Genomic DNA, 19,840 nt, shown 5'->3' on the forward strand with positions numbered 1-19,840 from the left:
AAGAGCTAGCACAGGCACGATGGGCTGAATTGCCTCCTTCTGTGCTGTAGGATTCTATGATACAAGGGATGATTGTGATACCATACTGAGTAATACTGTCACAAGCCTCACAAGGGAGCATAGTATCAGGATTAATAGATACCAGGGAGTGATTGCAAGGCAGTAATCTAATTTTCTGGATCGTAAAATGAGATTACTAGGTGGAATACTCGCCCTGCGATTATAACAGTGACTGTCGGGCTATTGGTTTCCTCTTTCTGAGCATGTAATCTTGTGCTGGTTATGTGCGTCAGCCCGATAGCTAGCGTCAGTGTGCTCTCATCTTGCTGATCTGCAATAATGTTCCCAGTTGATGGATAAATGACTGTGACATCTTCAGTGTAGATCTAATTGGGAAATAATTTGCTGCTGATTACGAGGAAAATTCTCCCGCCAATGGATATTATACAGGGATTTATTTCACGGCTCTGAGCAGGGGAATTGAGGTCGCTGCGCAGATCACGCACCACTGCTAATACTGCCTGGTTCCAGTTTGACACACAATTAGAGAATGTGTAGCACAGAAACAGGCCATTCGGCCCAACAACTTGTCGTGATGTGGAACACGCTGCCTGAAAGGGCGGTGGAAGCAGATTCAATAGTAACTTTAATATAGCGCCTTAGTATAACGTCCCAAGGTGCTTCACAGCAGTGTTATAAGACGAAACAGATAAATTTGACACCGAGCCACATAAGAAGAAATTAGGGCAGGTGACCAAATGCTTGGTTAAAGAGGTAGGTTTTAAGGAGCATCTTAAAGGAGGAAAGAGAGTAGAGGCGGAGGTTTAGGGAGGGAGTTCCAGAGCTTGGGGCCCAGGAAACAGAAGGCACGGTGGATGGGGTGCTGATCAAGCGGGCTGCTTCGTCGTGAATGGTGTCGAGCTTCTGGAGTGTTGTTGGAGCTGCACTCATCCAGGCAAGTGGAGAGTGTTCCATCACACTCCTGACTTGTGCCTAGCAGATGGTGGAAAGGCTTTGGGGAGAAACCGACAGATATGGTATCTGGCCCTGGTGCTAGCTGCACTCCCTGCCGGGCCTTTGATTTTTAGCTGAAAACCTGAGGTGGATTTGATGCAAACCCCGTAGGCTACAGAAAAACTGTTGTTTAATCAAGATGTCTGTGTAAGAATTCCTGCCTGTGACAATGCTGCTGGGCTGTGAATGTCCACTTTCAGTGGGCACAGATGCTGAGGCCAATTGTGACGTCCAAACCATCAGCCCGGATGAGACCAGCTAGTCCTTTCTCAACATTCCCCCCTGAACCAACGGCAGATTAACTGGTCAAAGGCACTCCTCTTACCTGCAGCCCTTTGAGATGTTGCTGGGAGGTGTGATGAGGTGCTGTACAAATACACGTTCTACCTTTTTAAATATTTTATTCCACTGGAATAGTCGTACGAAGCAGGTGATCGATGGCACAGCAGGAGGTGAGACTGAAGACAGCAGGGGGTGTCGTAGCACCGAACAACACCTGGCTTCACCCACTTCTATCGAGGTTGAGGGGTCTGCGGATCCCCTGAAAGAAAATGGTCTGTTCAACACCGAGTCTGAAGCTGGTATGTAGCTACAGGGTAGATGTTTCCCCCGGGCTGGGGACTCTAGAACCAGGGGTCACAGTCTCAGAATAAGGGGTCGGCCATTTTGGACTGAGATGAGGAGAGATTTCTTCACTCAGAGGCTGGTGAATCTTTGGAATTGTCTGCCCCAGAGGGCTGTGGAGGCTCAGTCGTTGAGTATATTCAAGACAGAGAGGTAATTTAGGCTTTGTGCGAGTGTGACAATCGGAACAACCACCCATTCCACATCTCTCCCGAATTTCATTCTCGTTGATTTCAATACATTCCGTGTGGGGAAGGTGCTCCCACAGCGCTGTTAGGGAGGGAGTTACAGAATTTTGATCCAGCAACGATGAAGTTACGGCCGATATATTTCCATGTCGGGAATGTGTGTGTGACTCGGAGGGGAACGTGGAGGCGATGGTGTTCCCATGCGCCTGCTGCCCTTGCCCTTCTAGGGGTAGAGGTCACAGGTTTGGGAGGTGCTGCCGCAGAAGCCTTGGCGAGTTGCTGCAGTGCATCGTGTAGATGGTACACACTGCAGCCACGGTGCGCCGGTGGTGGAGGGAGTGAATGTTGAAGGTGGCGGATGGAGTGCCAATCAAGCGGGCTACTCTGTTGTGCGTTAAATAATTGTGTGCATTCTCTTTATTTAATTAGCAGACACGTTATCACTCTAGGAAACACATAAGCAGCATTCACTTCAATCGGTATTTCTAAAGCCCTGGTTACAGATAAACTACTCTGGTTTCTCGGTCAGTGAATCTGACCATTTATAGGCTTTTCTATAATTTTTAATTTGTTACAGATTTTGCTGAAACCTGCTAATTCCCTTTCAAACTAAAAAAGATTGAAATGTGATCTCCCTTTGTGATCTCTGGCTGTTTATATTGCCACTCATTTAGATCAGTCATGATTTTATTAAATGGAGCAGGCTCGAGGGGCCAAATGGCTGACTCCTGCTCCTAATGTTCTTATTTTCATTATGCCACACACTCAAACAGTACTAGATTTGGGGTAGGGGGAGAGAAAGAGGTAAGCGGAGGATTCCATAGGATATACGGCACAGAAACAGGCCATTCGGCCCAAGTTCGTGCCGGCGTTTATGCTCCACTCGAGCCTCCTCCCGTTTTTCCTCATCTAAATCTATCAGCATAACGCTCTATTCCCTTCTCCCTCATATACCTATCTGGTTTCTCAAATAAATCTATACTATTTGCCTCAACCACTCCCTGTGGTAGTGAGTTCCACATTCTCACCACTCTCTGGGTAAAGGATAATGGACCCTTCAGAAACCCCGCCACACCCATTTTACCACACTGAGCAGGTGACAGTGATTCCACGCACACACTGCCCTGCTCCCCACCCACACACACACACACACACACACACTGCCCTGCTCCACACACACACACACACACACACACACACAGCAGGTAACTCATCCATTGAACACGATTCACTCATTCTCCACAGATATACATTATCTATACAGCAACAACTTGCATTTATATAGCGCCTTTAACGTAGTAAAACGTCCCAAGGCGCTTCACAGAAGCGTAATCAGACACAATATGACACCGAGCCACATAAGGAGATATTAGGACAGGTTGGTCAAAGAGGTAGGTTTATGGAATGTCTTAAAGGAGGAGAGGTAGAGAGGTTGAGGAAAGGAATTCCAAAGCTTAGGGCCCTGGCAGTTGAAGGCATGGCCGCCAATGGTGGAGCGATGGAAATCAGGGATATGCAAGAGGCCAGAATTGGAGGAGCGCAGAGAGCTTGGTTGAGGGGTTGTGGGACTGGAGGAGATTAGAGAGAGAGTGAGGGGGCAAGGCTATGGAGGGATTTGAAAACAAGGATGAGAATTTTTAATTCGAGGCATTGCTGGACCGGGAGCCGATGTGGGGCAGCGAGCACAGGAGGTGATGGGTGAGCGGGACTCGGTGCGAGTTAGGACACGGGGCAGCGAGCACAGCGGGTGATGGGTGAGCGGGACTGGGTGCGAGTTAGGACACAGGGCACAGGGGGTGATAGGTGAGCGGGACAGGGATGAGCTGAGGTTTATAGAGGGAGGAAGGTGGCAGGCTGGCCAGGAGAGTATTGGAATAGTCGGGTCTGGAGGTAACAAAATCACAATATCGTCGTCACGGGGAACATGAGGCAGCTAGCTCCCTAGGCACGCAGTAAACAAACCTCCTGCATCAGGAGACATTCCTGAACTCGCGGAAAATTCCTTCACCCAACTATCTTCGCTACCCGGTTACCGAGAAACAGCAGTCAACGTTGATCGATTCAAAGTGGGTTTCACAAGGCGACAGTCCGGTGTTTCGGTGTTGTACAATCCAGGATCACAGCTGCACACGAGCCTGTGTTTGATCCAGTCAGGATCTAAAGTCATTTGATGATGAAAGAGTGACAGGACATCATTGCATGCTAAGGGCCTGGGAAGCTTCACAATAATGCAGAATATATCGTTCCGACTGGGTCCTTATATTGTGTCTGAGGCGGCTGGCTCTTCCTGCGTTGCGGGGATCTGCGGGATGGTTTCCACGTCGCTCACCAGAATGTGCGGGGGTGAGCTGGACACACAGAAAGCACACGAGTCAGTTCCTGAGGCTTCTAATAGCTTGGAATAGCAGTCCAGCAGCACGTGGTACCATCCCAGCAGGACTTGCCCAGAGATGATCAGTACTCACTGGTCTGCATGGCGAAGGACTGTCAATCAGTGCTGCAACCGCCCCTACCCAGAGAGGTCCCGATCCCCCACCCCATCCCAAACGAGACAGGTGCTTTCCTCAGGTAGAGAGGAATTTTCAGCTGCTCACCTGTGCCGACCTGTGACTACATAAGAAAATAAGAAATAGGAACAGGAGGCGGCCATTTGGCCCTTTAAGCCTGCTCTGCCATTCAATAATCTTATATTCAATAATTAAATGATCTTGGCCTCAACTTCACTTTCCCTGCCCGCTCCCCATAACCCTTGACTCCCTTATTGCTTAAAAGTCTGTCTATCTCCACCTTAAATATATTCAATGACCCAGCCTCCACAGCTCTCTGGGGCCGAGAATTCCACAGATTCACGGCCCTCAGAAGAAATTCCTCCTCATCTCCATTTTAAATGGGTGTCCCCTTATTCTGAAACTATGCCCCCTAGTTCTAGATTCCCCCACGAGGGGAAACATCCTCTCTGCATCTACCCTGTCGAGCCCCCTCAGAATGTTGTACATTTCAATAAGATCACCTCTCATTCTTCTAAACTTCAATGAGTATAGGCCCAACCTGCTCAACCTTTTTCTTCATAAGACAACCCCCTCATCTCAGGAATCAACCTCGTGAACTTTCTCTGAACAGCCTCCAATGCAAGTATATCCCTCCTTAAATAGGGAGACCAAAACTGTACGCAGTACTCCAGGTGTGGCCTCACCAATGCCCTGTACAGTTGCAGCAAAACTTCCTCACTCTTATACTCTACCTTCCCTTGCAATAAAGGCCAACATTACTTGCTGTACCCACGTGCTGCAGCCCCCTACCCAGAGAGTTCCTGATCCCCCCCCCCCCCCATCTCAAAGGAGACAGGTGGAGAGGGAATTCTTACCTGTGCCGACCTGCGACTGATGTAGTTAGGGTGGGGAGCGCTGCACTGTCGGAGGGGCAGTACTGAGGGAGTGCCGCACTGTCGGAGGGGCAGTACTGAGGGAGCGCTGCACTGTCGGAGGGGCAGTAGTGAGGGAGTGCCGCACTGTCAGAGGGGCAGTACTGAGGGAGTGCCGCACTGTCGGAGGGGTAGTACTGAGGGAGCGCCGCACTGTCCGAGGGGCAATAGGTCTGCGCAGGCGGTGTAAGGTTAATGTGCGGCGCTGCATGTGCGATTGCCTCCCGCCTTCCCCATCTCCGAACCCGCTCCCAAGATGCGGATTACCTTTCGCCCTCGTAGCCGACAGCCTCGGCACCCTCGCAGGGCAGAGCGCTCTTCCTGCACGTGGCGTTATCCAGGATGGCCTCGTTGACTGAGAAGGGAGTGCGACCCTGGACGCAGGACTCCATCTGCGCCGGGGGAAGCTGTGTCTGCAGGAAGAGGTGCAGCTGACTGTCGGACAGGAAGATCGTCGTGTGGAGAACCCTGAGAGAAACAAAAAAAGACTTGCATTTATAAAGCGCCTACAAGGCAGTAGTGATACCCGCCCTCCTATATGGCTCAGAGACGTGGACCATAGACATTGGACACCTCAAAGCACTGGAGAAATACCACCAGCGCTGCCTCTGCAAGATCCTACATATCCACTGGGAAGATAGATGCATCAAAGTCAGTGTTCTCGCTCAGACTAACATCCCCAGCATCAAACCATTGACCATGCTCGACGGGGCCACATCGTTCACATGCCTGACACGAGACTCGCTAAGCAAGCACTCTACTCGGAACTCCGACACGGCAAGTGATCCCCAGGTGGGCAGAGGAAACGTTTCAAGGACAGCCTCAAAGCCTCCCTGACAAAGTGCAACATCCCCACCGACACCTGGGAGGTCCCTGGCCAAAGACCGCCCAAAATGGAGGAAGTGCATCCGGGAGGGTGCTGAGTACCTCGAGTCTCGTTGCCGAGAGCATGCAGAAACCAAGCGCAGGCAGCGGAAGGAGCGTGCAGCAAACCAGACTCCCCACCCACCCTTTCCTTCAACCACTGTCTGTCCCACCTGTGACAGAGACTGTAATTCCCATATTGGACTGTTCAGTCACCTGAGAACTCACTTTTAGAGTGGAAGCAAGTCTTCCTCGATTCCGAGGGACTGCCTATGATAATGATAACGCAGCGAGTTGTTGTGATCAGGAACGCGCTGCCTGAAAGGGCGGTGGGAGCAGATTCAATAGTAACTTTCAAAAGGGAATTGGCTAAATAGCTGAAAATGAGACATTTTGCAGAGTTATTGGGAAAGAGCAGGGGAGTGGGACTAATTTAATCGCTCTTTCAAAGAGGAGTGTGCGCCGAATGGCTGTATCATTCTATGTCTGTTGAGACTGTGAATATAGACAGGACATTTAACCATGGGGCTTATGCCCTCTTTAGCAACCCTGATTATAATCACTCAACCACTGGCAGCCATGCCTCCAGCTGCCTGGGCCCCAAGCTCTGAAACTCCCTTCCTAAACCTCTCCGCCTCTCTCTCCTCCTTCAACACGCTCCTTAAAACCTGCCTCACTGACCGAGTTTCTGGTCATCTGCCATAATTTCTTCTTATGTGGCTCGGTGTCAAATTTATTGTTTGGCTTATAAAATCCTGTGAAACGCCTTGGGAGGTTTTATTACGTTAAATACTATATAAATGCAAATCGTTGTTGTCGTACAGCATTACAATTAAGTTCAATTCTGTTCATACTCATTATCCACCTACACACCAAACACCATGCTTTTATACATACACACACTCACACACAGAGCAGCAGGGGTCACGGGGCAGTGATCAGGAGTGGAGAATTTGGCTGAATTAACTGATCACAGCTGGCGCACGGTAATTGTGCTCAGCGTCGCTGGGGTAGGGAGGCAGCATCGACCAGGGCTCCTGCTCCCGATCACTATCCAGCATCGCTGGGGTAGGGAGGCAGCATTGACCAGGGCTCCTGCTCCCGATCACTATCCAGCATCGCTGGGGTAGGGAGGCAGCATTGACCAGGGCTCCTGCTCCCGATCACTATCCAGCATCGCTGGGGTAGGGAGGCAGCATCGACCAGGGCTCCTGCTCCCGATCACTATCCAGCATCGCTGGGGTAGGGAGGCAGCATTGACCAGGGCTCCTGCTCCCGATCACTATCCAGCGGCTCCTGCTGGATGGCGGCTATGTGTAGACATCGAGTGAGAACGAGATTGGGATCTGCCGTGATGACCCCACACAGGTTGAAAGTCCTGCTGGATCCACCGGTACGCTTGTGGCCTTCCGCGAGAGGTGGGCATGGGAGGGACTGGAGTGCATCATCATACCCAGCAACCAAATTTTAATTTGACCATTTATTGTTTAAAAAGTTTTATTGGTTAATTTGTCGGTTTTAATACCTCTTTAATAAGGGGGTACTTAATTATTGTTTCACCAAAATAGTTGTAGAGCTGGAATGCATCATCACCTCCGGGAAGAGAATTTTAATTTGATTGGCAAAGTTCCCAGTTAATTTCTAAATTTATGGGTTCTAGTGCCCTTGCCAAAAGGGGGCACGATTTAAAGTTTAGTTTAAAATAGTTGAAAGTCCTGCTAAACTCACCGGCAGAGCCCCACAGATAAAGAATGGTCGGTTGGGGTGAAAGGGTCCCGGCAGACCGAGTCAGCAGAGAAACGGAAAGCACTGAGAAATTGCCTCCGGACATTCAAGCTTTTTGATTTTATTCGGGCTGTTACCAATGTTCCCTTTAAGGGCTGCACAGCCCATTTAAATACACGTTTTTTCCTATTTGGAAGCCGGTGAGCAGTCTGCGTGGGAGTTGCAGAGCGCAGCTTAAAAGGAACATTGGCTGTGACATATCAAAGTGATGGGACGGGCAGGTAAAGACCAGCTGGTCACAACCCGATCTACCCGAGAAAAACAGAAACTACTGGAAATACTCAGCACTGACGAAAGGTCATTGAGCTGAAAAGATCTGCATTTATATAGCGCCTTTCACAGCCACCAGACATCCCAAAGCGCTTTACAGCTAATTAAGTACTTTTGAATGGTAGTCACTGTTGTAATGTGGGAAACGCAGCAGCCAATTTGCGCACAGCAAGCTCCCACAAACAGCAATGTGACAATGACCAGATAATCTGTTTTGTTATATTGATTGAGGGATAAATATTGGCCCCAGGACACCAGGGGATAACTCTCCTGCTCTTCTTCGATATAGTGCCGTGGATCTTTTACGTCCACCTGAGAGGGCAGACGGGGCCTCGGTTTAACGTCTCATCTGAAAGACGGCACCTACCGACAGTGCAGCACTCCTTCAGTACTGTCCCCTCCTACAGTTCGGCGCTCCCTCGGTATTGCCTCCCCAGTGCGGCGCTCCTTCAGTACTGCCTCTCCGACAGTGCGACGCTCCCTCAGTACTGCCTCTCCGACAGTGCGACGCTCCCTCAGTACTGCCCCTCTGACAGTGCCGCACTTCCTCAGCACTGCCCCTCCAACAGTGCAGCGCTCCCTCAGCACTGCCCCTCCAACAGTGCGGCACTCCCTCAGTACTGCTCCTCCAGTGCGGCGCTCCCTCAGTACTGCCTCTCCGACAGTGCGACGCTCCCTCAGTACTGCTCCTCCAGTGCGGCGCTCCCTCAGTACTGCCTCTCCGACAGTGCGACGCTCCCTCAGTACTGCGCTCCCTCAGCACTGCCCCTCTGACAGTGCAGCGCTCCCTCAGCACTGCCCCTCTGACAGTGCGGCACTCCCTCAGCACTGCACTGGGAGTGTCAGCCTAGATTTTTGTGCTCAAGTCCCTGGGGTGAGGCTTGAACCCACGACCTTCTGACTCAGAGGCGAGAGTGCTACCCACTGAGCCACGGCTGAAGCATTAACCCTGTTTCTCTCTCCACAGATGCTGCCTGACCTGCCTTTTCTGTTTTTATTCCTGATTTCCAGCATCCGCAGTATTGAGCTTCTGATGTACGACAGTATGTATGTATTCTTTGTGTCTGATTGTTTTTTTGTTGCATATGTGATCACAAACTGAATGTAAACAGTTTGCTCCTCTGGGAGAGCTGAAGGATGGTCTGGAGAGAGCTGATTGAAATCGCACTCACCGAACACCAGAGTCGGTTGATTTCCCCGTGTGAGTTTTGCTGTGACATTCATTTCACATTCAGACTGTCTGCGAGCGCTTTCTTTATTTAGTATACCAGACAGACCCTGATAAGATCATTTCCCATTGGTTCAAATGAACAACACTCTGCGCTTAGCAACACGGGGCCTCATCCGGGGAGGGGGTTTCTGATTACAGATTTATCTCATTGATACGCTAGCTCGCACAGTCAGCTCCGCAAACCAAAATTAAAGGATTCCACTTGTACCGTCAAGAGAATGGCACGAGAAGGTTTTGCAAAGATCTGCAAAACTGAGTCAGTACATCATCATCATCATAGGCAGTCCCTCGGAATCGAGGAAGACTTGCTTCCACTCCTGAAGTGAGTTCTTTGGTGGCTGAACAGTCCAATACGAGAGCCACAGACTCTGTCACAGGTGTCGTTGAGGGAAGGTGTGAGTGGGATTGGTTTGCCGCACGCTCTTTCCGTTGTCTGCGCTTGATTTCTGCATGTTCTCGGCGTTGAGGCTCGAGGTGCTCCACACCCTCCTGGATGCACTTCCTCCACTTAGGGCGGTCTTGGGTAAGGGGCTCCCAGATATCAGTGAGGATGTTGCACTTTAGCAGGGAGGCTTTGAGGGTGTCCTTGTAGCATTTCCGCTGCCCATCTTTGGCTCGTTTGCCATGAAGGAGCTCAGAGTAGAGCACTTGCTTTGGGAGTCTCAATGCTGGGGATGTTAGCCTGAGTGAGGACGCTGATTTTGGTGCACCTGTCCTCCCAGAGGATTTGTAGGATTTGGGGAGCGGGCGGGGGAGTGGAGCTGAGCCCATGATCAGATCAGCCATGATCTTATTGAATGGCGGAGCAGGCTCGAGGGGCCAAATGGCCAACTCCTGCTCCTATTTCTAAAGTAAAACGCTCTCCACAGAATTTTGCTTCCGCGAACAGTCTAGTTTTTGGGGCCTGGCCAAAGTGTGTTTTGGCGTGGCTGAATCTGTTTCAGGTGAGTGAAGCTGTAACCAGGGGCTGCTCTCCTCGTTTACATTTCCACCCTCTGCCCTTCTCCGTTGCATCGGCAGCCAAAAGCAGAGCATGCAATTTCAGTTCCTTGGCACCAACATCCGGATAGATCTCAGAACAAGGGTATGGAAAAGAGTTTGTTTTATTTCAAAAGAATTCCTCAGAAAAAACGCAGATAATTGACCCAATTTTTTATTTATTGATGCAGATCTCTTTCAATTGCTTTAGGACTGGTGCTAAACTCACCAGCTGCTTAAAGTGCTGATACAAAATCACTACACAGAAAATGCTGGAAACACTCAGCAGTTCAGGCAGCATCTGGGGAGAAAAACAGAGTTAACATTGAAGGTCGCTGCTCCTATTTCTTATGTTCTTATAGTACACTGCAAGAATCAGCACCTTCAGGAGTGGAGGCGAAAACACTGGAAAATTAAACTAAATGGCACAACCGAGTGGTTAGGATCTGGAATGCGCTGCCTGAGAGGGTGATGGAGGCAGACTCAATCGTGGCTTTCAAAAGGGAGTTGGATAAGTATCTGAAGGAAAACAATTTGCCGGGCTACGGGGAAAGGGCGGGGGAGTGGGACTGGCTGAGGTGCTCTTGCAGAGAGCCAGCATGGGCTCAATGGCCTCCTTTTGTGCTGTAACCATTTTATGAATTCTTGCACTTTATGAGGGCTGGGCAGAGGACACCGCCTCCAGTGCGCCAGTGCAGTCTTCGGTCGCCTGAGGAAAAGAATGTTTGAAGACCAGGCCCTCCAAACTGCCACCAAGCTCATGGTCCACAGGGCTGTAGTGATACCCGTCCTCCTGTATGGCTGAGAGACATGGACCATATCCAGTAGACACCTCAAGTCGCTGGAGAAATACCATCAACGATGTCTCCGCAAGATCCTACAAATCCCCTGGGAGGACAGACGCACCAACATTCGCGTCCTCGACCATGTTAACATCCCCAGCATTGAAGAACTGACCACACTCGATCAGCTCCGCTGGGCAGGCCACATAGTGCGCATGCCAGACACGAGACTCCCAAAACAAGCGCTCTACTCGGAGCTCCTTCACGGCAAACGAGCCAAAGGTGGGCAGCGGAAACGTTACAAGGACACCCTCAAAGCCTCCCTGCTAAAGTGCAACATCCCCACTGACACCTGGGAGTCTCTGGCCAAAGACCGCCCTAAGTGGAGGAAGTGCATCCGGGAGGGTGCTGAGCACCTCGAGTCTCATTGCCGAGAGCATGCAGAAATCAAGCGTAGGCAGTGGAAAGAGCGTGCAGCAAACCTGTCCCACCCTCCCCTTCCCTCAACGACTATCTGTCCCACCTGTGACAGAGACTGTGGTTCTCGTATTGGACTGTTCAGCCACCTAAGAACTCATTTTAAGAGTGGAAGCAAGTTTTCCTCGATTCCGAGGGACTGCCTATGATGATGATATAGTATGTGTGTATATACTGTGTGTGCAGTGTGTGTGTATATAGTGTATAGTGCGTGTGAGTGTGTGTGTATATAGTGTGTGAGTGTATATAATGTGTGTGCATATAGTGTATATAGTGTGTGTGTGAATGAGTGTCTATAGTGTGTATATCGTGTTTGTGTGTGTGTGTGAGGGACAGCCTATGATAATGATATAGTATGTGTGTACATAGTGTGTGTGTATATAGTGTGTTTGTGTAGTGTGTGTGTATATAGTGTATGTAGTGTGTGTGCATATAGTGTATATAATGTGTGTGCATATAGTGTATATAATGTGTGTGCGAGTGTATATAGTGTGTGTGTATATAATGTATAGTGTGTGTGTGTATATAGTGTATATAGTGTGTGAGTGAGTGTATATAATGTGTGTGCATATAGTATATAGTGTGTGTGTGAATGAGTGTATATAGTGTGTGTGTGTGAGAGAGTGTGTGTGTATAGTGTGTGTGAGGGACAGCCGATGATGATGATGTAGCACGTGTATATATAGTGTGTGGGGCGTGGGGTGAGTGTATATAGTGTGTGGGGCATGGGGTGAGTGTATATAGTGCGTGTGTAGTGTGAGTGTATATAGTGCGTGTGCAGTGTGTGTGTATATATAGTGTGTGGGGCGTGGGGTGAGTGTATATAGTGTGTGGGGCGTGGGGTGAGTGTATATAGTGTGTGTATGTGTGTGAGTGTATTTAGTGCGTGTGCGTATGTGTGTGTGTATATAGTGCGTGTGCAGTGTGTGTATATAATGTGTGGGGCGTGGGGTGAGTGTATATCGTGTGTGTGTGTGTGTGTGTGTGTATATGTGAGAGTGTATATAGTGCGAATGCAGTGTGTGTATATAGTGTGAGTATATATAGTGTGTGGGGCATGGGGTGAGTGTATATAATGTGTGTGTGTGCATGTCTGTGAGTGTATATAGTGCGAGTGCAGTGTGTGTCTATAGTGTGAGTATATATAGTGAGTGGGGCATGGGGTGAGTGTATATAGTGCGTGTGCAGTGTGTGTCTATAGTCTGAGTATATATAGTGTGTTTGTCTGTGAGTGTATATAGTGCGTGTGCAGTATGTGTCTATAGTCTGAGTATATACAATGTGTGGGGCGTGGGGTGAGTGTATATAGTGCGTGGGGCGTGGGGTGAGTGTATATAGTGTGTGTGCAGTATATGTATATAGTGTGAGTATATATTGTGCGTGGGGTGAGTGTATATAGTGTGTGGGTCGTGGGGTGAGTGTATATAGTGCGTGTGCAGTGTGTGTATATAGTGTGAGTATATATTGTGCGTGGGGCGAGTATATATTGTGTGTGGGGCGTGGGGTGAGTGTATATTGTGTGTGGGGCGTGGGGTGAGTGTATATTGTGTGTGGGGCGTGGGGTGAGTGTATATAGTGCGTGTGTAGTGTGTGTATATAGTGTGAGTGTATATTGTGTGTGGGGCGTGGGGTGAGTGTATATAGTGCGTGGGGTGAGTGTGTATATAGTGTGAGTGTATATTGTGTGTGGGGCGTGGGGTGAGTGTATATTGTGTGTGGGGCGGGGCGTGGGTAAGTTCAGCATCAGCAGCAAACACAACTGACAAATCCTGCTGATAATTTCTACCAAGCAGTTTGTCAGTAGGTGGAGCACATCCATCTCAAACCTGCTTTTGCAGTGCAGCATAGATCAAATGATAAAAATGAATTAGTGTCAGGAAGCAGGCATGGGAGGTGTGTCCTGGGTATTAGACACAAGTTATTTTGGAGCCTCGAGGTAATTGTATTAAGTATATAGTTTCACAGTCCGTGCACATAATGCACATTTGAGCAAAATATTTAATGTCCCCTTCAGTCTCAAATTTTCTAAATATTAATCTGCTGATGGGTAACTAACTACTTAGAAAACCAACTCTCGCATGAGCCCAGATAGTCAGCGCTCTCCGGTATGGGATCATTAAGCTAGAAATCCCGTCCCCTTCCCCCCGACTCAGCAAATATTTCCCCCTCTCTCTCCCTGCCTCTCCCAGAGGCACCGACTCTCGCTGGGGAACAGCTCCACAGGCTCTGGTAACCTTCTTGTTCCTTCTCTGAGTGGCCGTTCTTGGCGTGCGAGACCAGACAGGAATGTCAATAGGCTATTTGGCCGTGAGAGCCACACATGGGCACACCAGGCAGAGGTTACTGAATCACAGTTGAAAATGCAAATGCTAGCAGAATTTTCCCCTCTCTAACAACTCTAATTCTTACAGGGCTTGACAGTGTAAATGCAGGGAGGATGTTTCCTCTGGCTGGGGAGTCTAGAACCAGGGGTCACAGTCCCCTTATTCTGACCCCTTATTCTGAGACTGAGATGAGGAGAAGCTTCTTCACTCAGAGGGTGGTGAATCTTTAGAATTCTCTACGCCAGAGGGCTGTGGAGGCTCAAGTCTTTTGAGTATAGTCAAGGCAGAGATCGATAGATTTTTGGATATTAAAGGAATCAAGGGATATGGGGATAGTGCAGGGAAGTGGAGTTGAGGTTGAAGATCAGCCATGAACTCACTGAATAGCAGAGCAGGCTCGAGGGGCCGAATGGCCTACTCCTGCTCCTAATTCTTATGTTCTTAACCCAATTGTAGCGGTCCTTTCATGTCTAGCTGAGAGTGAGGTTAATGGTGTGGGGAGTTACCAGTGACAGTCACTGACTAGGCTCACAGATGAGTGTATATTGCGTGTCGAGCAGGTACCCAGTCACATTGCACGGGACCTCCGCAGGAATCAGAACACCCCCAGGTAACTGGTTATGACAGTGAGTCAGATAAGCCACAGAGACCCGCGGTTGTATTGTGGGTCTGTTTGTGAGTTGGCTGTGTTTTTTTGGGTGGCTGTACAGCTGTTAAAGTTGGCCCGACTGGAAATGAATGAGGGTGAAGGACAGGGGAAAGCAGAGGCGGGTTCGGCTGCCAAAGGACACAGGGGTCAATTTTTACTTCCCCTCGGCTGTCGTTAACGGGCTGGGGAGGGGGGAAGGGGGGGGGAACGGTCTCAGAATGGGGGGGGTCCAGACCCTTCCCGCCCAGTTACCGCCGACGAGGCCAGCTCCTATTTGACGGGGTCCCATCGCCGGGTGTTCCAGGCGATGGGGGCCCTTTAATATGCAAATCGGGGGTCCGACCACACAAACAGGACCCGCGATGGCGATTATAGGTCGGAACTGGTCGGAGTCGGGTCCATGCTCACTCACACCAGCTCCACGGGTGATGGAAGGCCAGAGGCCCAGCCACGGAAAGAGCTGCATTATTTTTGTGGGTACCTCACCATAGAAATAATATGGAGTGCTGCTGCCCCCAGGACCCTCACCCTCCGCCAACAAGACACCCCGCTCCCCACATCTTGAGGCCTCAATCCACCGGCTAGGCTCCCCGCAGCTCGCCTGCCAAATATAAATGACATTGTGTCAGCCATGGCTCAGTGGGCAGCACCCTCGCCTCTGAGTCAGAAGGTTCTGGGTTCAAGTCCCACTCCAGAGACTTGAGCACAAAAATCCAGGCTGACACTCCCAGTGCAGTGCTGCGGGAGTGCTGGACTGTCGGAGGGACAGTACTGAGGGAGCGCTGCATTGTTGGTGGGGCAGTACTGAGGGAGCACCGCACTGTCAGAGGTGCCGTCTTTCGGATGAGACGTTAAACCGTCTGCTCTCTCAGCTGGATGTAAAAGATCCCATGGCCCTATTTAGAAGAAGAGCAGGGGAGTTCTCCCCGATGTACTGGGGCCAATATTTATCCCTCATCAACATAACAAAATAACCGAATTATCTGGGTCATTATTACATTGCTGTTTGTGGGAGCTTGCTGTGCGCAAATTGGCTGCCGCGTTTCCCACATTACAACAGTGACTACACTTCAAAAGTACTTAATTGGCTGTAAAGCACTTTGAGATGTCTGGTGGCCGTGAAAGGCGCAAGAGAAATGCAAGTCAGTCTTTCTTTCTAAACGAGGCCGGGGACACGGGGCTGTGGGGGGAGCCTATGTGCCGGCAGTCGGAACCGCCCCCATACTGTCTCAGCTCACACAGGATGAAGGGCCATTTGGACAAGGTGCCATGAAGCAGAGCTGGAACTGTACGCCAGCGAGTAATCAACGCCTTCCGGGAGGAAATACCCCGAGAGACGAGCAGCTTCGCAGCACACATGAATCCGGCCCGTGGAGTATTTTGATTGCAGTTAGCACACTTTATATTTCGAACTGGATGCTTCGGTCATGCAGTGCATGTATTGTGCTTGCTTCAACATGTAGAATATTCGTCAGCCTTCTATGCTCTTAAATAACTGGAGTACTGGGGGGAGGGTCCCTGATGGCTGAGGTGTATGTGTATAGTCTGGTGTGGTACTGAGTAACACAGCAGAAAAGGCCCAGGATTGACCCCCAGCTGATTTTACCTCCAAAGCTTCTCCACCATCTACAAGGCACAAGTCAGGAGTGTGATGGAATACTCTCCACTTGCCTGGATAAGTGCAGCTCCAACAACACTCAAAAAGCTCGACACCATCCAGGACAAAGCAGCCCACTTGATCGGCACCCCATCCCCTACCTTCAACATTCACTCCCTCCGCCACCGGTGCACCGTGGCTGCAGTGTGTACCATCTACAAGATGCACTGCAGCAACTCGCCAAGGCTTCTTTGGCAGCACCTCCCAAACCCGCGACCTTTGCCACTGAGAAGGACAAGGGCAGCAGGTGCATGGGAACACCATCACCACCTCCACGTTCCCCTCCAAGTCACATACCATCCTGACTTGGAAATATATCGCCCGTTCTTTCATCGTTGCTGGGTCAAAGTCCTGGAACTCCCTCCCTAACAGCACTGTGGGAGCATCTTCACCACACGGACTGCAGCGGTTCAAGGCGGCTCACAATACCTTCTCAAGGGGCAATTAGGGATGGGCAATAAATGCTGGCCTTGCCAGCGACGCCTACATCCTGAGAATGAATAAATAAAAGAAGCTAAGGCAGGAATTGCACCTCTGGACTACGAGCTACAATGAGGCTGTGCTCAGGCCTGCTCACTCTCCAGCCGCCCCTGCTGGACAGTCTGCGTGTGGATACTAGCTGAGGATAGAATCGGACACAGCCATGGTGCTGACCTCCTCCCCCCACCCCATGTCCTAATCGTTTGGGAATATCATTGCCTGGGCTCACGGGTGAAAGGCTTTGGGAGGGGAAAACATGAGGCAGGATTCTGCTCCTGATTGTTGCCGATGGGGCTCCTGCCAGGAAAGTGTGTGTTGGGGCCACTTGGGCGAGGTACTGTGAACAGTCAGTCACCATCAAACCATAACCAAATCGGAGGGGGGCAACCTCGGGAAACTGCGGGGGCGGGGGGGTCGGAGAGAGACACAGAAAACTATAAGGTAAGTACTGACCCTTCCAAGGTTACAAAGAATGCTAAGGAGCCGGTGCTCAGAGGAGACTGCGACACTATCACGATTTATCATTGATGCAATGGGAGTAAAAGCCTTGCCAGGGGTTAAGCCCTGCAAATCTCCGCGATGGTCCTTTTCCTTGTTACGGAGCTGCTTTGCTCGAGGCTGCCACTTGTGGGATCACTGGAGGATACAGGGCTCCTGCTGGCCTGTACGCATCCTACACTGAGCAAACTCAGCTGCTCGACAAACTTTCTCCAAAGTTTTTGTTGGGTTTGGCAAAGATAACACTTCTCACGAGACCCGAGGGAAGAACCATGTCACAATGTGGTCAAATTATATGTAAGGCAGAGCTGCTGCCAGTTTCAAGAACGGCCAAGAATGCTAAAAGCAGCAGTGCACCACTGGTGCCTTCTTAAAAGGGGGGTGTTAATTCGATGGGCCCCACCAAAGGACCAACTCAGCCCCCTATTCATTACTGAACGCCTATAAGAACTGCATCCATTGTGCTGTTCTAAACTTCACATCTCTCTCCAGGCACTGATACGGTGATCAGAATGACACATAATCTACAGCACAGAATCAGGCCATTCAGTCCAACTGGTAGCCTAGAACCAGAGGGGAGAGGAGGAGAAATGTTTCTGCGCAGCGAGTTGTTGTGATCTGGAACGCACTGCCTGAAAGGGCGGTGGGAGCAGATTCAAAATTCCCACCGGCAGGACAGACCCACCGGAGGTGACGGCACAGTGGGATACGGTCGTGTGGGAGTGACCCTGGGAGTCTTCATTGACTCCAACCCCCAGGAAATCTCATGGCTTCAGGTTAAAGATGAGCAAGGAAACCTCCTGCTAATTATCTACCACCCTCCATTAGTACTCTTCCATGTTGAACACCACTTGAGAAGCACTGAGATTAGCAAGGGCACAGAATGTACTCTGGGTGGGGCCTTCAATGTCCATCACCAAGAGTGGCTCGGTAGTACCACCACTGACCAAGCTGGCCGAGACCTGAAGGTCACAGCTGCCGGACTGAACTGAGAGAACCAATAAGGGGGAATAACCCACTTGACCTCATCCACACAAACTACCTGCCACTCATGCGTATGTCCGTGATGGTATTGGTTGGAGTGGTCACCGCACAGTCCTAGTGGAGACCAAACCTCAGATTCACACTGAGGACGCCCATCATCATATCGTGTGGTACTCCCACTGTGCTAAGTGGAATATATCAAGAATAGATCTAGCAGCTCAGAATTGTATTCCACCACAATCCGTAACCTCATAGCCAGGCATATCCTTCATATGACCATTACCATCAAGCTAGATCACCAACTCTGGTTCGGTGAGGAGTGTAGAGATGCCGGGAACAACACCAGGCGTACCTGCAAATGAGGTGCCAACCTGGGGAAGCTACAACACAGGACTGCATGCATGCAAAATAGAAAAAGCAGCATTGTAGTCAGAGGTAAGCGATCCCACAACCAATGGATCAGCTCAAAGCTCTGCAGTCCTGTCACATCCAATCATGAATGGTGACAGACAATTAAGCAACTAACGGGAGGAGGAGGCACCATGAATATTCCATCTTCAATGATGGCGGAGCCCAGCTTGTAAGTACAAAAGTTAAGACTGAAGTGTTCGCAAGCAGCTGCAGCCAGAAGTGCAGAGTGGATGACCCTTCTCGGCCTCCTCCTAACTCCCCACAGGCTCTCCACCACCTACAAGGCACATGAAGAGCGTGATGGAATACTCTCCACTTGCCTGGATGGGTACAGCCATAATAACACTCAAGAAGCTCGACACCATCCAGATTGGCACCCCATCCACCACCTTAAATATTCACTCCCTCCACTACTGGCGCACCGTGGCTGCAGTGTGTACCATCTACAAGATACACTGCAGCAACTCGCCAAGGATTCTTTGGCAGCACCTCCCAAACCCGTGACCTCTACCGCCTAGTACCACAAGGGCAATAGGTGAATGGGAACACCACGGCCTCCAAGTTCCTCTCCAAGTCATACAGCATCTTGGACATCAATCGCTGTTCCTTCATCGTCGCTGGATCAAAATAACTGAAACCCCTCGTATCTGGTACTATTCTAGTAAATCTCTGCACCCTCTCCAAGGCCCTGACATCCTTCCTAAAGTGCGGTACCCGGAATTGGACAGAATAATCTCGCTGAGGTCTAACCAGTGATTTATAAAGGTTAAGCAATTTCAAATGGCTTGCAAAGTTTGCTGGATAGTGATGAGGAGCAGGAACCCTGTCTGGTCTTTCCTCTCTCTTACTCGGAGAACATTGAAGCCCACGATAGTGCACAGCTCTGGTGTTTATAGCGTTGCCGTGGATCTATTGCTGAAGTTAATGCGGACAATCCCTGCGGAAATTCAACCCCTTTAAGACAGCAGTTCTTCCTTTAGATACTTTTTGGCCAGATTTTATTCAGACTTGGAAGTAACCCTTTGTTCATTAAGTCTTTGTCCCGTTTGCTTTCTTTTGGATTACGAGAGGCAACATCTTGTCTCCACAAGCGCCAACTGGAAATGTAATTAAAGTAAATTTATTGCACCTCAAATTCACACTGCGTCTGGTCTTACAAAATAAATTAAAATGAAATAAGTCAACGAAAAAAAAATTGGAAGT

The 19,840-nt window shown here is 49.9% G+C and overlaps 1 protein-coding gene across 5 annotated transcripts in view; it reads right to left on the reverse strand.

Annotated features, from left to right (window-relative positions):
• The window catches only part of LOC139233915 (sorting nexin-11-like), a 368,480-nt gene that overhangs the window by 240,326 nt on the left and 108,314 nt on the right, over positions 1–19,840 (reverse strand). For 2 of the 5 annotated variants that reach the window (XM_070864576.1, XM_070864575.1), the window contains exons 7-8: positions 5,515–5,715; positions 1,340–1,555 (exon numbers count right to left, since the gene is read on the reverse strand). In XM_070864576.1, coding sequence (XP_070720677.1) covers positions 1,340–1,555; positions 5,515–5,715 — 417 coding nt within the window. Of the gene's footprint in view, positions 1–1,339; positions 1,556–2,213; positions 4,175–5,514; positions 5,716–19,840 lie in introns of those variants that run through there. The other 3 variants (XM_070864580.1, XM_070864577.1, XM_070864578.1) reach the window with 3 other exon arrangements.

The sequence above is a fragment of the Pristiophorus japonicus genome, chromosome 21 (assembly GCF_044704955.1).
Source record: "Pristiophorus japonicus isolate sPriJap1 chromosome 21, sPriJap1.hap1, whole genome shotgun sequence".
Classification (NCBI taxonomy): domain Eukaryota; kingdom Metazoa; phylum Chordata; class Chondrichthyes; family Pristiophoridae; genus Pristiophorus; species Pristiophorus japonicus.